Source organism: Rissa tridactyla, chromosome 4 (assembly GCF_028500815.1).
Source record: "Rissa tridactyla isolate bRisTri1 chromosome 4, bRisTri1.patW.cur.20221130, whole genome shotgun sequence".
Taxonomy (NCBI): domain Eukaryota; kingdom Metazoa; phylum Chordata; class Aves; order Charadriiformes; family Laridae; genus Rissa; species Rissa tridactyla.
The window spans coordinates 18,952,930-18,969,842 of NC_071469.1; the positions used below are offsets into that span (position 1 = coordinate 18,952,930).

At 42.9% G+C, this 16,913-nt stretch overlaps 1 protein-coding gene across 8 annotated transcripts in view; it reads right to left on the reverse strand.

Annotated features, from left to right (window-relative positions):
• BRSK2 (BR serine/threonine kinase 2) overlaps positions 1–16,913 on the reverse strand; it is a 324,417-nt gene that overhangs the window by 11,569 nt on the left and 295,935 nt on the right. For all 8 annotated transcript variants that reach the window (XM_054200490.1, XM_054200495.1, XM_054200493.1 and 5 more), the window contains 3 exons: positions 11,823–11,946; positions 9,705–9,885; positions 8,922–9,011 (listed from right to left, as the gene is read on the reverse strand). In XM_054200490.1, coding sequence (XP_054056465.1) covers positions 8,922–9,011; positions 9,705–9,885; positions 11,823–11,946 — 395 coding nt within the window. The remainder of the gene's footprint in view (positions 1–8,921; positions 9,012–9,704; positions 9,886–11,822; positions 11,947–16,913) is intronic.

A 16,913-nucleotide genomic window follows, 5' to 3' on the forward strand; every position in this document is an offset into this window, starting at 1 on the left:
CATGAACCAGAGGCAGCAAGTAAACAAAAGAGGAAAAAAAAACAGGAAAGAAAAAGAAAATCACTGGCCTGGGTTACAGTGAGGGAGGGAATCTCAAGTGCAACACCACACACTTGTGCTATGAAGGGGAAAGCCGTGGTGGAGCCTGTGCATCTGTGCATGGATGGGGAGGAACAGAATAAGGGGTATATGCTTGTGTCCACCAGGTAAGTGAAAGACATAGTGGGCTGTTATGGGGTGGGTAGCCTTGAAAAGAGCGTGGGAGAGCGGGGACAGGGAAGGGGAAGAGGTGGAAGGGACAGGACGGCGCGTTATTATGTTGCTCAGCGGGGGCTGGGGAAGGAGAAAAGGCAGAAGGGAAGGAAGTTCTTACCACATTTGGAAAGTCTGCCAGTCATCAACTCCATACAGTTAGTGGTGTCTGGATCATAGAACGGAAAGAGGAGGGAGGGAGGGAAAAACATAAAAAAAGGTTTCCATACCTCTGTGCATAAAGTAGTAACTTAGCACATTATTACCTGAAGCAGGAAACATATACACATCTTGGTCTTTACACAACCCAGGCCAAATTCTGCCACCCGCTGTATGCCAGTCCAAACCTGGCCCTGTGACTGAGAGAGGATGCAGATTCAGTCCCGCTGCTTCCACTCACCTCTTTATCATAGCTACAGGTATTTATGAGATGTGGGAAATACTCTGCCACCACATTAGCAAACTAAAAGCCTTGAATACAGTGTTCCACCTGGCCAGCTTTGCTAGTTAGCCTGCAACAGCCAGGAAATGCCCAGCCAGCTGATCCACGTACATCAAAAACCTGGAGAGAGGGAGGAAATGCAGCGCTGTGTACTGGACATGGAATGAGAAGGTTACTTACACAGCGCAAAAACATCTTTTAGACCTCAAAGGATAATGTCCAAGTCCTCAACATAACTCTGCCTCTCTCTTTCACGCGTAGTCTCTCACTTCCCTTGCTTTCAATGTCACTATTTGCAGGCAATAGAATTACTTCTAGAAAGGGTGGCAGAATCTGTCCCTAAGACATTACTGTCTACTTTGTGTACAGCTCCATTGCCACAGCCTCTGAGTGCTTCCTACTCAGGTGCCATAAGCAGAAGGAGCTTTACATGTCAGCTTTAAAGCGGAAAGGACCAGCCCTGCTGGACACTTCCATGGGGAATCTGCTGGCAAGCCAGATCTGCTGCTGTCAGCCACGATTCCCTTGCATTTGGGATCTAAATCCATGATTGCTGGGCAACGCGGAGCACCCACTCGCTGCTGAGCAAGTGGCTAACAGTTAAAGCACTCAGTTCAGTCTCAGATCTCCTCTTGCCTGCCCTCTTGATGAACGCTCGGCTATTCAAGAAATAGACTTCTTGGAATCATGCACACATATGCTGAAAATCCTTAACTGCAGGAAGCTCTAACTACTCCCTATTTGCGGACAAGTCTGCAGGAGAGAGGGAAGGATAATTTCTTGGCATTCCTCCCCTTAAATACCAAGAAAAGTAATTTCAAAAAAGGGGGGAGGGGTGCTGGATATGCTTAGTTAAGCTGAACCCATGCTAGAAAAGCATGGATATGTATGGTTTCTGACGCAGCCAGGCCTGTGCTGCATAGATCATCTGGGAAAGCATGGAGTAGAGAGGGCAGGTGCTTGACCCAGTGACACTGGCCAAAGCATCTAAGCAGCAGTTACACGTTCTCCATCCCCAGGGTCAGAGGCGGGCTGGCAGAGGTCAATGGGAGATGATACCCATGGAAGGTCTCTCAAAAAGGCACAAGACTGAGAGAAGGGGGAAAAAGGAAGGAGGTGAAGGAGAAGAAAGGATTCAAGAACTGGAACGAGGTATCAGAGGTGTCAGAGAGGCCAGGAGTTTACCTGCCTTTGAAATTCTTTGGCTCATCTGACTGAGTGAAGGCAGATTAAGCTCCCAAAATACATTTCTCCCTGACGATGCCTAACAGGTTGAAGAAGTGCCTAGAGCTGCTGATTGAGCCAATGACCACAAGTCACAGTCACAAATTTGTATCAGTTTTTTTCTTTAATAACTTGGAGAAGTTTGTTGTCTCATGGCTTTTAGTGGTTCCTGTTCAGCCCCCTCTGAGTCAACTACACCTTGTTGTAATGCAGTGTAATTCAGATCTATAGTGGCAGAGCTCAGAGCATTCACCCAATTGTTAGCAGAACTTATGCTTTGAAAAAACACCTAGGAGCAACGAAAGTTTCAAATATGACTGAAAGACTGTTTCTGACTCCCACCTCCAACACCTGGAATTTTCCCCTCAAGTGTGTCCAGACTGACACTGTATCCACACAGTAACTAGCAGTCTGGAAACAAAAAGGTAGTATTTGCATAATGTCAGAGTAGGTAAACATTGTGGCTGGTTTACTAAGATTCTCCTGAAATTGTTTAATTTTAACAGATTAAAAATAATCACATCTCCTTAAGTTAATATTCAAAAATATTGTATTTTTTCTAAGTGACTTGCAGTCAGCATAGCTCTTTTTAGTATTTCATTTAAAGCTAATTGTGTAACAGATCTACATACATTAATTGTGTGATTAGAATAAAAACTGACAGATCTACAACAGGAAAAAACGTTTATAACATAGGCCGTTTGACAGCATAACATCTTGGTCTCTGTACCCCACTTTTTTCCTAAAAAACTAAATTTGCAGGTTATGGAATTGGTTTTGATGGATAAGGAAAAACACAAGCCCTTTTTTGAAATATAAGACCATGGAAAAATATCAAAGGAACACTAATAAAACCTCTAATTTGTTTTTCTTAAAACTTTTATGCACAACTATAAGTTGCATTTTCTATATTGCCACGGCCAGCCCCAGGAACTGCGCAGGAATTTATTTTTACTTTTAATGTCTTTCTAAGACACGGTCGGGTTGGTTTTCCCCCATTCCTAAGGCACGGCAAACATGAGCACACCAGAAAGAGTAGCTCATACTACATCTCTTGAACACCTAACAGTTAGTATGCCTTCAGCTTCTCTGTTATAATAATTACTTTAATACTTCTTTCATTTCCATCATATTGTAACATCTGCTTTAGTAAATACTCTGTATGATACAATATTTCATCAATTTAAAGTAGAATTTTCATTCTAATTAGAAAGCCTTAGATTCTTGGCAGTCAGCTTCTGCTCATGGATAATAATCCATAACCCAGTGACTGTGGGACCCAGGTGTTATGTGAGGTGAATAAAACCAAGGTCCAAAGGCCTTTAGCTGTCTAAGAAACACTGATGGGTCATGTAACTGCATTTTTAATATGTGCTGTTTAATTTTTTAATTTAAGCATAGTGGCAGTGTCAGATCTCGATCCTTCTGATGATAAGGCAATTCCTTATTTCGTAGAGATCGCTGGCAGTCACTCATGCTTTGGATTTGCCCAAGACTCTTTCATAAATGACACCCAGTTCAGTTCATTAACGCATGGCAAATGCTTTGGTTAAAATAAGACCTTCCTTCAAAAGGCCAAATAAACTCTGAAGCAATTAAAAAATGCTGAATTTTCTCTACTGATCTTTTTCCTTTAATTTCTGTGTTTCTATCCTACATAAATTTCACAATCCAGCTGCCTGGTTTGTGATGCTTCTGATATCTCTGAGTCTGAGACTTGTCCCAGCCCAGGCAATCTCACCCAAACAACTGCTCCTCTGAGATCTCCAAATCCAGGGCTAGATCCCAGGAAGCACTAAGCATCTCCTGCCAGATGCTCACAGTCCCCAGTAAACACTTCCATTAAGGGAGATGATATCAAGGGAGCTACCAGTTCCTCTGGTCCAAGACAGTTATCATTTAGATCAGAATTCCCCAGTCTTTGGGTGCTTATTTGAAATGCACTGTTCTCCTATCAAAACTCTGGAGAGCTTGGACTTTTTTTTCTACATGCTTCATTTCAGAACTACTCAGTTAATTTTAATGAGGTCTGTTCAGTAATAATGCTAAAAATAATACTAAAAATACTAAAACAGTGCTCTGCCAACCCAACCAGGCGTACATGGCACCTTTTGTACTTGGGAAGCATGACAGCAAGATGAAGTGATTGCCCCCGACACTAGAAGAGTGGTAAGACATAAAGGATCGCACAAAAATGCAGGAAACAAGATAAACCTGGGACCTGGATGAGTCCCGGATAAAACTAACTTGCAGTCCAATTCCCAACTGGCATTTGCATGGCCATTTTGAGTCTGCAGCTGGAAGTTTACCTTGCAAGGCACTTGATTTGCTCCTTACTCCCTTTTCTGTCTTGATGATAGAACCCTTCACACATTTGGAAACGCTAAGTTTCTACTAATTTTTTGTTGCAAATTAGCCAACCTACAGCTGTTGCGAGCCATAAAGATGAACACCCAGAATTCACAGATCAATACTCTAGCACAGTTTTTTGAGTCACATGAACATGTTTTGCTTTCTGAGATAGATGCCAGCACAATAAGAGAGCTCGGGTGCATACACAGAAGATACACACAATGAGCAAGAATTTGCACTGCCCTATTTTGAAGCTGGGTATGGTCTCTAAAGACTTGTTTATGCTGTTGAAAGGCATTTCCAGCAGTAACACTGAGATGCTCTGAACTTCTGAGATGCCAATGGTTAAAATCTGACATGAAGCCAATAAATATAATAAACAAACAGAAAACCTATTACAAAGAAGTTATAAAGGCTAGTTCAGTATTGCTGATTTCCCAGAACATGGGAAAATGGGAAAGAATGAGTATATGTAGCACCCCACACTTAAAAATAAAGCCCAAAGAGGCAAGAAAATATTAGGGAAATAAAAATTGATACCCTGTGAATGATCACAGATGGCTTTTGCATGTCCCTATCCACCAGCTGTTTCTATTACTCTTTTGTGCAAAGGCATTGGAGGAAAACACAATATGATTTAATGGAAAGAATACTGGGCTGAAACAAAGGCACAAATCTGAGATATTTTCTTCCATGCAGAGAGATCCTTTTATTTTACCAAAGGGCAGTCCTGCCCAGGGATTACCTAAGTAGAGATTCTGAGTACAAGGCTCCTGGATGGAGCCATACATGGATGAGAGACAAGGCCAGCTGCTCTCACAGACAGTGATACTCACTCTTGATCCAAAAGGGACTGTCAAAACTGGATGGCCAAAACCATCCAGTGCTCTGTCTCCACCAGCAGCCACACATAGATATGCAGGAGTGTAACAGCAGGCCAAGCATACAGAACACTTCCTCCTAACACTACCTCACTCTCTCACCACTTCCAGGTCAGAGGTTTCCTGAGCCTGCTGTGATTTCTCTGTTTAGCAATCCTCATGAAGGTTTCCCTTCCAGGGAGTTGTCCAGCCTCCCTGTGAGGAAGAAGTTCTCAGGGGAAGATGAGCATCTGCAAGCTCCTCGTATTCAGAACCTGCTTCAGCGAGGAGTTCCATAGTCTTATATTACATGAAGACACACCTTCCAATATTTTTTTTGGTATGTGGCTTCCACTAGTTTCATATGATGGCCTGTAGTTCTGAAAAAATGAACGATCAATCCCTAGATACTTGTTCTGTCAGCTGTGAGTCTGTAGACCTGGTGTTGTCTCAGCAATTATACCATAGAGGATTTATTGTCCTGAAACATTAATGTAGAAGGCGGATATGTTGCACTAAATTTGGCCGACTGGATAGTGGATTTTAGAAGTATTACGTTAGCTTTTGGGATAGATTTCACTTGTTTACACACTTATTCAGGTAAGGGAGGGAAGCTATTTTCCTGCTTCAGAGTATGTCAAAAGAAATAAGCACAGCCAGTCTTAAGAAGGAAAAATGGAAGTGAACGGAGGGATATCCAGGGGGAAGGGAAATTATAAGGTGCTCAAGTGTGACACAGAAACACATCTGCCTAAATCAGGTACATATCAGGCTCATACACACACACACACACACACAGATGCATGGGCAACACGACATCTACAAACACTGTTGTGAGCTGGAGGAAAGGAGAAAGAGGAAAGTGCGTTCTGAAACCCAGGCAAGCCGGCATAGTGGGCTGGCATGCTGCATAACAGATCAAAGAGGGGCAGGAGAGAGAATGACTATCGGTGCCATATGCTTATTAGTTCTTGCTGTTCAGCTTTATACTCTGTTCATTGAATCTTCCCCTTCTGCAGGTCTCACTTTACATGCCTGCAACTTTCACAGATGGTTTTTGTCATCCCACCTGTAATGGCATCTGAACTAAAAGGGAGACAACTGCACAGAGGATATGTCTGCGCACAACGAGCTAGGAAAATCTCCAGTGCTGGGCCAGTATTGCTGGTCAGAGCCAGCAGTATCCTCAGAGCCACGGAGGAGATTCAAAGTGAACTGTAAGCTCATTCTGTTGCAGCAGTGGACTGCCTACAGAGTATCCTCAAACCATGAACCTGAATAGGAGTACAACTACCACAATCCTGTGAGGTTTTCAGGGCTGGGAATATGGGAGAAGAAGAGAAACACAGAAGAATTTCCCTTGTTTCTAGTAAGAAATGCTGAGTAACTCCATGGCAATTTCTAGGAAGCTCTTGCACACATCTTCCCAACCACAGCTACCCAGCTAAGCACGGTGCTGAATGCAAACTCTTACTGTACCTTTATCTCTTTATTTCCCCTTACTCTCTCACTGGCTGGGGATGTGAACCACAGGGCCTCCCTACTTTGATGCACAGGTTGTATCTTCTTGGTAACAATCATTTTTTTCCCTTTTCTCTTTTCCTTGCACTCTGGTCTAACCTAAATTTTTCAGGATGAATTACTTTTCTCTTTTTCAAGAGACTTGCATATTCCTGATCAGGTCAGGTGATATGATACAGGATAGCTTGGCACCCTGTCTCTCGTGAGCTGTCTTGCCTGGATAACTCCCTGGCTGATGGAATTCTCATTTTTAAAGTTTCAAGAGACCGTTCATTTTGGTTTTGCTCCATGCAGAGTTATCCATTCCACTCTGGCTTTAAAGATCAAGCTGGGTTTTCCCTGCTAGAACTACATACGCTCGTGTAGCTTTAGGCAGCAAAAAGAGATTCTGTGTCTGTAATACGATTTCTCCATTCCAGAACCAGAGCAAAACTGTAAGTCAGATACATTTCTCACAGCACAGTTTGCCCTGAACATCTCCCTGAGCCTTAGTCAGATGAATGGGTTTTATTCCTGCTCTAATATGACTTTCTTAGGGAGATATCTCACTTCACATGCAAGTGTGCAACAGAGTCCAAATCTTTCTAGAGACTCAGTACCCTCAGTAGCTAGCACATATTAGGGTGAAGAAGTTAAGAGAGATCACCACGTTATTTACTTTTTTAACAGTTTTTTCCTCACCAGAAAGTAAGGGTACACTTATTTCCCTAAGAAACAAAGAATGCTTGAACATTGTTCACACAGCAGGGGTAATATGAACTAGACTCAAAGGATGCTTTTCTATCTAACTCCCCTCACTCCCACTTGGCCCCAGCATTTCCCCAGAGGAAGGGCTGGCAGAAAATTCTGGCTGCTTCCTTGAGTTTCATTTAATTTCAAAAGTCCAGAGAGCAAAAACCTGAATCAACCCCAGTTACTAGTATCCTCACCTTTCCTGTTTCCTAACAGAATAACCCATGTGCTGGGAGCCCTTGCAATCCAGTGTGCAGAAGGTCAGGCAGTGCTGGAGGGCAAAAGCAAAGTGGAAAATAATATTTCCTGAACTGCGCATACTTCTCTGTCATGTAGTGAGCATACACTCTTCTAGATGGAGGTATTTTATCTTCAGCTGTTAAAGCCACACTGGTAGACCATAAGGATGTAACCCATATGTGCAATGAGCCAAGGATATCTGGGATTTAACTGCAGGATGAAATGCCGAATTCATTCCTCCACTTTTGTCTTGGCTGGTTCATACAAAGGTCAAGCATAGAATTTGGCTCTTATGTATAATATTTAGTTACTACCTTTTCATCGTCATACAATGGGAAAATTCTTCCTACTCCTCCTCTCTTTGTCTTCTTCCTGCAGTCTCTGTTTTCTGCCTTGCTGTTATTTCTTCCCTGTATCTGTATATTCTTTCTGGTTCTCCCTGTTTTTACTTCCGTGAAGCACTCCCAATAGCTAAGCTTCCTTAAGTTTTCAATTTTCACCATCTTTCTTTCTTCTGTCCTTTTAAAGGATAGAAGAGTTAAGACTCATAATTTTTTTCGGTGTGTGTCACCACTAGTGTTCAGAGTGAACATTTGCTACATAATGGTGGGATGAGGACAGTTTCTGTATTATCAGTTCAGGCTGCCTGCAGACTCAGATTGATGTCATTGCACAGGGTCACATGCATAAGGCTTTCTTTACCACCATGAGGATTTGAAATTTATTTTAAAAATAGATAAAATATAGCTTCTGCGGAACCTCAGTATATGATTTGTGCTTGGCCCAATGGGATTATGGGGCCAAGAATTTGGCTGCACTACTGGAAACTATTAGCCACCTTCTGACCATCTGAAAATGCTGCTGTTAATTAATGGCTAAGTTAAAAGCAGCTCTCAACTTTGTTCTGGGACCCTCTGAAGTTGGATGTTTCTAAAGCATGCCTGAAGGGTTTGAAAATCAGGTATCTTCTAGAGCATGTCCCTATTCTGGGAGATTTTGGAGACAGAGAAAATCTGGAAAATCTACTGATGATGCAGCTTTTGATGGAGAAGTGGGCAAATGGCTCTTTGGGAGGGAGAAGGGCAGAAGCTGTTCAACTGGGGAATGCGCTGGGAGCACTGGGGTGGGAATGAGAGAGGGAGGAGCAGGGTGGGTGTGGGGAGTTACTGCTCTGTCTGAACGGAGCTCATTTCTTGCTGTAATCAGAGGGACGGCCTCCCTCAGCCTCCTGGTACCGAGAGGCACTTCACCTTCCTGTCCCTGCTGAAGCAAGGTGCTCAACAGTAGAAACTACTTACCTGATAACTGCTGCACTGAAGGCTGGTCATGTGTGCTTAACAACTGTGCCTGAATGGTTTCTACTACCCTCTTAAAACGACGGCTTGGACCTGTGAGGAGAGAAAAGGCACAAACAGCTGTGAGAGGAGCAGGAGCTGAATCCTCATACAGCCCAGGCTGGAGGGAAAGGATCACAAGCATCTTCCCTTCAGCCTTGTCCCCAAGAGTGCAGTAACAGCGCATCTGTCCTTCAGCCAAAGGCATGGCTTTGGGGAACTGTTATGCAGTCACCACGTTAACAGGGACAGTGGTGTTCTGGACTTAACAGGAGGAAGGATGCCTTCTGGGCTCATTTCGTAAAGACAGAAAAAGTGTGTGGGGGGTTTGTTTGTTTGTTTTAACCCCTGTGAGGGGCATGTGGCCACCCAGAAGAAAAGGGTGATTGCATGTTTCTGTCAGAAGGAAGAAACCAGTGGCCTCACAGTGCCTAGCTGAGACACAGACCTTTGAGTGAAACAAGGAGACAGTAGAGGGAGGTACTTCAAATCTGATGCAAAGAGCAGCCACTTTAGCACTCATCACGGTGGCGGTAACTTCACCTCTTTGGGAAGCTCTTTCCCTCCCAGCATTTCTATCACTTCTAACACCATTTTTGTTCCCAATGACTTCCTTGCCCCCGTCTGAATTTCCCCCTAAGGTCAAGGCAGTTATATTCTTTCCCCTGGTAGAGCTCTCTTTGCAGACCTCTATATCAGCAAGGACAAAGCCAGCTTGCACCCATTTTACAGCTTTGCCATGGTTACCTGATAAGAGTGTGAAAGTGACAGAATAGATCCCGTTCTCCTTCTGTGCCTCTCCCCCTTCTGTGTATGTTATGTCCACCTGGAACTTCACTGGCTTCTGGAAGACAGCAGGACCTCCTGTGGACTTATATTCTGCACGGAAACTTGTCTGTGAGATGACACTGTGACTGAGGCTTGGAATCTGAAACAGGTTGGTAGAAGGAGATAGTAGAACCAGAGCACAAAGGGAACCAAATTTGATTTAGAACAGTACACATTTCCAGAGTGGGTAAGATTTGCCAGGTTTGCTTCTGGACTTGATTTTGTAATGCACAGAGTGTTCTTGTGAAATCAGTAAGCGTGTAGGTGGCTTGGCACCGCAGAAGAACGCACTGCTCCTTACAGGACTGACCTAAATTTAAAGGTTGATTATTGGTGGAATTCCCAGCATGCTTATAAATTTACAGATGTTGCACAACTTCATACACTCAGTCTTTCTTTTCCTACTCATCTAGCAGTTTTGAGAAATGTATTTTGCTGAGTGAAAACTGATATTAAGGGAGGCCACAGGAAAGACAGTGGGATATAAGACTGGATACAAAAAACCACCTGATTAACCTGGTCTGACCTCATAGCTGATCCTGTTTTAAGCAGGAGACCTCCTCATGTTTTTTCCAACCTCAATTGTTTGGTGATTCTATGATATCAAATAGACATCAGGACACAGAGCAGACACTTAGACAAGTGCCTAGGATATCCACAGGGAAAGCATGCCTGCAAATAATTTATCCAAACCACAACTCCTATCAATATGTAGAAGAACTTTGAGAAGCTTTCTGGTATCACCCAATATCTGTATCTCCAGACCCGTGGTAGAATTTCATAACTGCCTAATTTTCAAGCAGTTACCATTCACAGTTCCTGCCAAAATTTAACATACTCAAATTCTATTTATTGCTTCATAAAGGACCAGATTAAAAAAAAAAACCCAAACAAATTACTTGGAAATCTGGCCTCTAATTTAGGAGGAAAAATGTAGATGAGTTCTTTGAGAAGGTGACTTAGGGACTTAGCAGGCTGTGACAATGCATTTAAGTTTGAAGTTGGCTGTAAGAGACAATTCATAGGATTTGCACACAAATCACTCTATCACACCTCAACCCACCCATGCACAGGATCACCAATATACACAGTAGTGCGCAACACACCACAATATAAACCCACAAGTGCAGCTATGCATGAAACATATACTAACATGGCTGCTTCAAACAAATCTGAGACGGACACCAGTGTCTGACACATGCTACTATACTGCACACGCTCCTTGTATGCCAGTACAGGTAAAAGGCTGGTTTTTTTGAAGAAATTTGTTGCAGTATCATAGAAACTGAAAAGGAATACAGTATTTTGTGGAAAACAATATCAATTCAATAAACGATATAAGAAATTAAGTCTCCTTCTCTTAATTCTATTGAAAAAAAGTCTAATTATGTTGTCAACTACCTTGAATTGAAAAATCTCTCAAATTAACTTTTCTGTGCTGACTTTTTCTTCATTGGTACTTCTAGATACTGAGGATAAAGGCTTCCTATAGGAAAAAAAGACAATTTCCCTCTTCTTCCCTGCTTTCCTAGACTGTAAATAAACCGCATCTGCAACAACTGATACTCTGGTCACCAGAGGAAATTACCCTTCTTTCTGCCATACTGCACTGAAGAGGAGATTTAAAGTAACAAATGCAGATGTGAGACAGGATTTTTGTCTGACTAAAGTGATGGAGGGCACACCCAGCAGAGGGAGACCACCCAATCTGATGCCCAGATGGTGACTGTAAGGTTACTTTGACAAAGCAGCAAAACCCGATCTGGATACCACACCAGCAGTGGGCTCCAACTGCAGTGATATTCCAAGCATTGGCAACCTGGAGACCCTGCCAAGAAGGCTGAAATCTTTTCTCACTTTAGAGAGTATTATCTTCAGTCAGAAATTCAGACAGAGTCCAGTGGAGGCCTGAATCAACTGGACTTGTAAATTAAATTCAGAGGATGAATTTGAAGGAGCAGAGACCCTTCCCAGTAACATATGGTCCTGGAACTGACCAGTGAGCAATGTCTCCAAGAGGCAGCTGGAGTGACTTACCGAGAGAAAAGCGTGGACAATATCAGCCTTAATGGAGCTTAGAGGTTTGTCTTTAATGACCACAAAAATCTGTTCTTCTTTCTCCAGGTTGATGAAGTTACCGAACCAGGATTTTTTGGCAAGCCTGATGTGATGAAAAGAGAGATGGTTTATAATATTGAGCACTATTTCTTACATAACCCAGGTAGAAAAAATATTAAAAAACACACAAGGAAGTTTTGATAACACTCCAGATATGATACTATTACTAAAAGTAAGTGGAAAACAGTGTCAGAGAACACCCAGAACAACATTTCACGTGGAGAAAACTGTTAAAATGATGGACCACACAGTGTTAGTCTGGCAGCATGTGTGACCAATAATGAAAAGTCAGGAGCAATGGTAGCTCTTTTGACTGAGCTAATATACCAATTAATACTGTATATATAAGTGCATAAAAGCCAGGGGACATATTTCTGGTTTGTCTCCAGGGATCTCTCAATTTCTTGTGACAATATGAGGACGCTGGTGACACAGGGATTTAAGTTCCTTCCCACCCAATTTCAACCCCTTTGGTGTTTTAGGACCTGGAAAGTTCCTTTTCTGAAGGTGTCCTGCTGGGTTGACAGGACAATCACAGGATCTTGCTTTGGAAAGCAAGCTGGAGGTTTCGCTGGACCTCCAGTTTGTCAGTGAGTGACACCCACTCCTATGCAGAGGGCCAGGACAAAGACTGTCCCATTCGTTAGTCCCATTCAGGGTGCCTACATAATGAGTGAACTCTGGCCATCCTAAAAAGGAATGAATTTTCAGTACTAAGAGAGAAGACATCAACACTGTGCAAAACACAGTCCAGGCTTTCCACTGACAGCAGTCCAACTTCACAATTCTTTTCAGCATCAGATGGTGGTTTCATCATAAAATGAAATTGCTCTGTTTTTTTCACACTGATCGTATCAGCAAATGTTTGATTTTGCTTATTGTTTCAGCATCTCAACTTTTCTTCACAAAGTTAAACAGGCTAAAGGAAAAACGCAGAGACATGAATGTTATTGGGGGACACTACCCAGAAGTTGAAGCTAGCACCTCTGACAAGTGTGGCTTTCAGGGGAGAGAAGATGCTGTCAGCCATCAGATACAGCCAAAGAATTGCTGGACCAACCCAAACCCAGAGAAAATTTCACTGAAATCAGCCATATTCTAGCAGGGAAGAATTTATCATGAAAATGTCAGAAATTAAAAGACCTGCCACCAAGACACTGCAGGTTTTTTCCTCCACAAGATACTTTAGAATGCCATGACAAGTCCAGTTTGCGGTATGGCAAGCAATAGGCTTTCACTTGTTTTGGTGGACATTCATCACTCAATGGAAGAAGACAACCTCTCCGGAGAAGGAGAGCCATCTGCAAAAAGGATTACTGTACCTCAGCTTTCCCGCAAAGCAATAAACAGCTGGAGAGAGTTATTAATAGATTTGCTTTCCACGGCAGACTCAGACTAAGGCAGAATGAGAAACGGCAGAGACTGGGAGACAGAGGAGCAAACTAGGAAACTAATTTGGAGTCTAGACCTTCGGGATGAAGAACAAAGTTTAACCTCAGCAGTATCCAGCAACGTACACTCATTCCCCATTCCAGAGTGCTCCATGAACCACACAACTGTTGTCTCACTGCCCATTTAATGCACACAGTAGAAAGACCACAACTGTAAGACAGCTCAGCTGTGCAAATAATCATTTGCTTCTCCTTACTGCAGGCAACCAAAAATAAGAGTAGAGAAAGATTCACTTGCAATTTGGTAAACCAGTGCCCACCCCCCCCACCCCCCCCCAATTAAAGTGGGATGGAAAACTGTCACTCCCTAAAATATTCATAGGCAGCTGTAACTAAGCCAGTGAGCCAAAGATTAGCATAGGGAGCAGTAAAGAGAAAGGGCCTCTCATTTAAATGGGTCGTTAAGGAACCAGGGTTAGAGTGTGAAAGGAAATTACATACTAATTAGCTCATGTGTCTCACACACACCATAACAACTCCGCAAGCCCCTGGAGAGCTGGGGCAATAGCTCCCTGCATGTAAAGAGTCTATGCTCATTAGTAAATTAGCACCTGGTTATCCATCTAAAACGGCTGGTTGTTTTAGGCTTGTGTGTATCATAATCTGAACCGGGGTTGGCTGTATGGACTCCAGGGGCCCAGAGTATGTCACACATGGAAGCTGGGCCTGCAAAAAGCACACATATTTAATTGAAGGGATGCCATGTTAAAATATGGCTTTTCATTTTTGTATTTTCATTAATGGTTTTGTTGGCCCTTCCTTTATAGGTCTCTTAACAAGCACAGGTTAAAAGGGTCCCAGAACATAGGGAGGTTTTCTCCTGTTCAGCTTGGAAACTTGGTCCAGAGTCTCCAGAGCCCAGCTGGGCTCTTTTCTTCAGCAAGGTTATCTCTCGTAATACTGACTCTGGAAGATTCACTGATAGCCTGGGCTATGCTCCAGCTTGCAACTCACTGGAATTCACTGAATAATTTTTCTGGTGTCGCGTAAGATGGAATAGATGCCAGTGGCCTCTCCTGTTTCTGGAATGAACAGAATCAAGACATAGCACACATGCATTGGCTTTTCTCCCCGAAACTGGCAGAACTAGCTGTGCTCATACACCCAGGGAACAGGCCCACCAAAGAAGAGGGGGCAGCTTTGGAGTAAAATGACACAGTAAAGGTTTCCCTCCTCTTAGAGAGCGTCAAGTGCTACTAACTTGAGTTAAACTGGTTATGAATCAAGGATCCTCAGCACCTTGAATGGGATGCTCTAGCATCTCACAAGATCAGGCTTTAATCAGTAAAAAATGTACTTAAAATTAACAATCTTCTCTTGTTGTGGCAAACCTCCTAAGGGGGAGGGTGACAGGAGATATGCGTGGGAGGCTGGGTATGTAGATTACTCTAGGGAATCTAATGAGGTGCCCAGTTGATGAAAAAGCAAATAGATTAGCATGAAAATGGAGGCTGGTGCTTTATTACTTCACACTGAATTTCTTGGTGCTATTAATGTTGTTCCTTTTCGTACTTTTGGAGTGTTTGACTGCATCTCCTTCTGGAGAGCCTCACTGTCTTCCCTGTCTGTCCCTGCGCACGTGGATCTGTAACCTCCAGAGGTTTACCTGCTTGGCATAAATAACAGTATTTCTACTCAAGCAAATGGAGCTTTGCAGGTTTAATGCAGCTGGAGCTATGTCTCTTTAAATGTCATCCCTAACACATTTCCTAGGACTTTTTCATATGAGAAGGAATAGCATTACCCAGACATGTCTAAGTGTATTACCTAATCATCAGGTTTGTTAAATGAATGGCAGTCATTAAAGAATGCTGTACCAGAGCAAGGACATGTATTTTTATCGTGCAACCCATGAGGTCAATGAAGCTCTTGATAAGGATATCTTATTTGTTACAGAAAGGAAGAAAATACTACAAAAAATAAGACATGTGGAAGTGGGCACTGAGCAACAAGACACCTATCGTTAACATATAATCCAGTTCATTATTTTTTATGACTTTTATTATGTTTACTGCAGGGTGCAGCCCAATTGAACTCATTAATTTGGCAATTATACAGAAAAAGAAAAAAGGGCCTTAGGCTTTGACTTGCATCCAAACTGCCTCAAATGACAAGTGCTACTTCTCTATACCAGCTTTTAAAGAGTGAGTGGGAAGCAGAAAAGGCAATAAATTAACAGAAAAACTTCCACTAACATACATGCATGAAGAGAAGAGAAGAGATTTAATTCTGAAGGTTTTCTGCTATAACAGCATTAAAAACATTTGATATATATTTCTTTGATAAGGACATGTTATTTTATGAAATTCTCCCATGCCTCTCTATTAGTAAATGCTCTGAAGTGTTGAAAATACAATTTATTCAAATTTTCTTCCTGGATTTCTTTTACTAAACTTTAGTATTCCCTACTTCTCCCTCTCCTGAAGACTTTATCCCTCTCCATTCTGCAGTGTTAGATCAGAGTGCCTATCTGATACCAGATAAATGCCAGGTACGGGGAAAGTTGTTAAGGTAATACCATTGTCAGCAATTACAAAACTTTGGGCCCAGAATTTCCATCTACGACTCATGAATATTTCACACAAATATCTTGACAAAAGACCAAATTGCCTTAGTTGGCAGGGTAAGCCTATGGGCATTGGGTGCACAAACACAAGCTGTGAAAATAAAAAGGAATAATTTGGCATCTGTTGCATATATTAGGAAGTGTTTGGAGTAGCACTCTCTGGCAGGGACTTCCAAACCTGCCATGCAGTGACGCACATTTGTGCAGTGAAACAGTTGAAATGTACACTGACTTTTAGGAATCAGTCTGGTGAATATGAAACAGCTTCTGCGTGTCCCAGAGCTGTTATCCAAAATCAACACTGCATTTACTATCCCAGCCGAAGTTTCCTTTGAATTATCTTAGCAGAGGCTTCTCGTGTTATCCCGAGGATGCAAACTCTCCTGTACTAAGAGGAAGACTTTTTAGTGCATACTTAGTGCCAGCATAAGCCATTGATTATTCTCTCCACTCCCCAAGAGGGATCTGCTTGACATTCAAATGAAAGAAGAGAGGACATGTTACAAACCTAGTAAATTTAGCAAGCCGTGAGAAAAGAGACAAGTAGGCTCATGTGAAACCTCATGAGGTTCAACAGGGCCAAGTGCAAGGTCCTGCACTTGGGTCAGGGCAACCCCCAGTATCAATACAGGCCGGGGGATGAAGGGATTGAGAGCAGCCCTGCCGAGAAGGACTTGGGGGTACTGGCGGATGAAAAGCTGGACATGAGCCGGCAATGTGCACTTGCAGCCCAGAAAGCCAACCACATCCTGGGCTGCATCAAAAGAAGCGTGGACAGCAGGTTGAGGAAGGTGATTCTGCCCCTCTACTCTGCTCTGGTGAGATCCCACCTGGAGTACTGCGTACAGGAAAGCCACAGACCCGTTGGAGCAGGTCCAGAGGAGGGCCACAAAAATGATCAGAGGGCTGGTGCACCTCTCCTATGAGGACAGACTGAGAGAGCTGGGGTTATTCAGCCTGGAGAAGAGAAGGCTCCAGGGAGACCTTATAGCA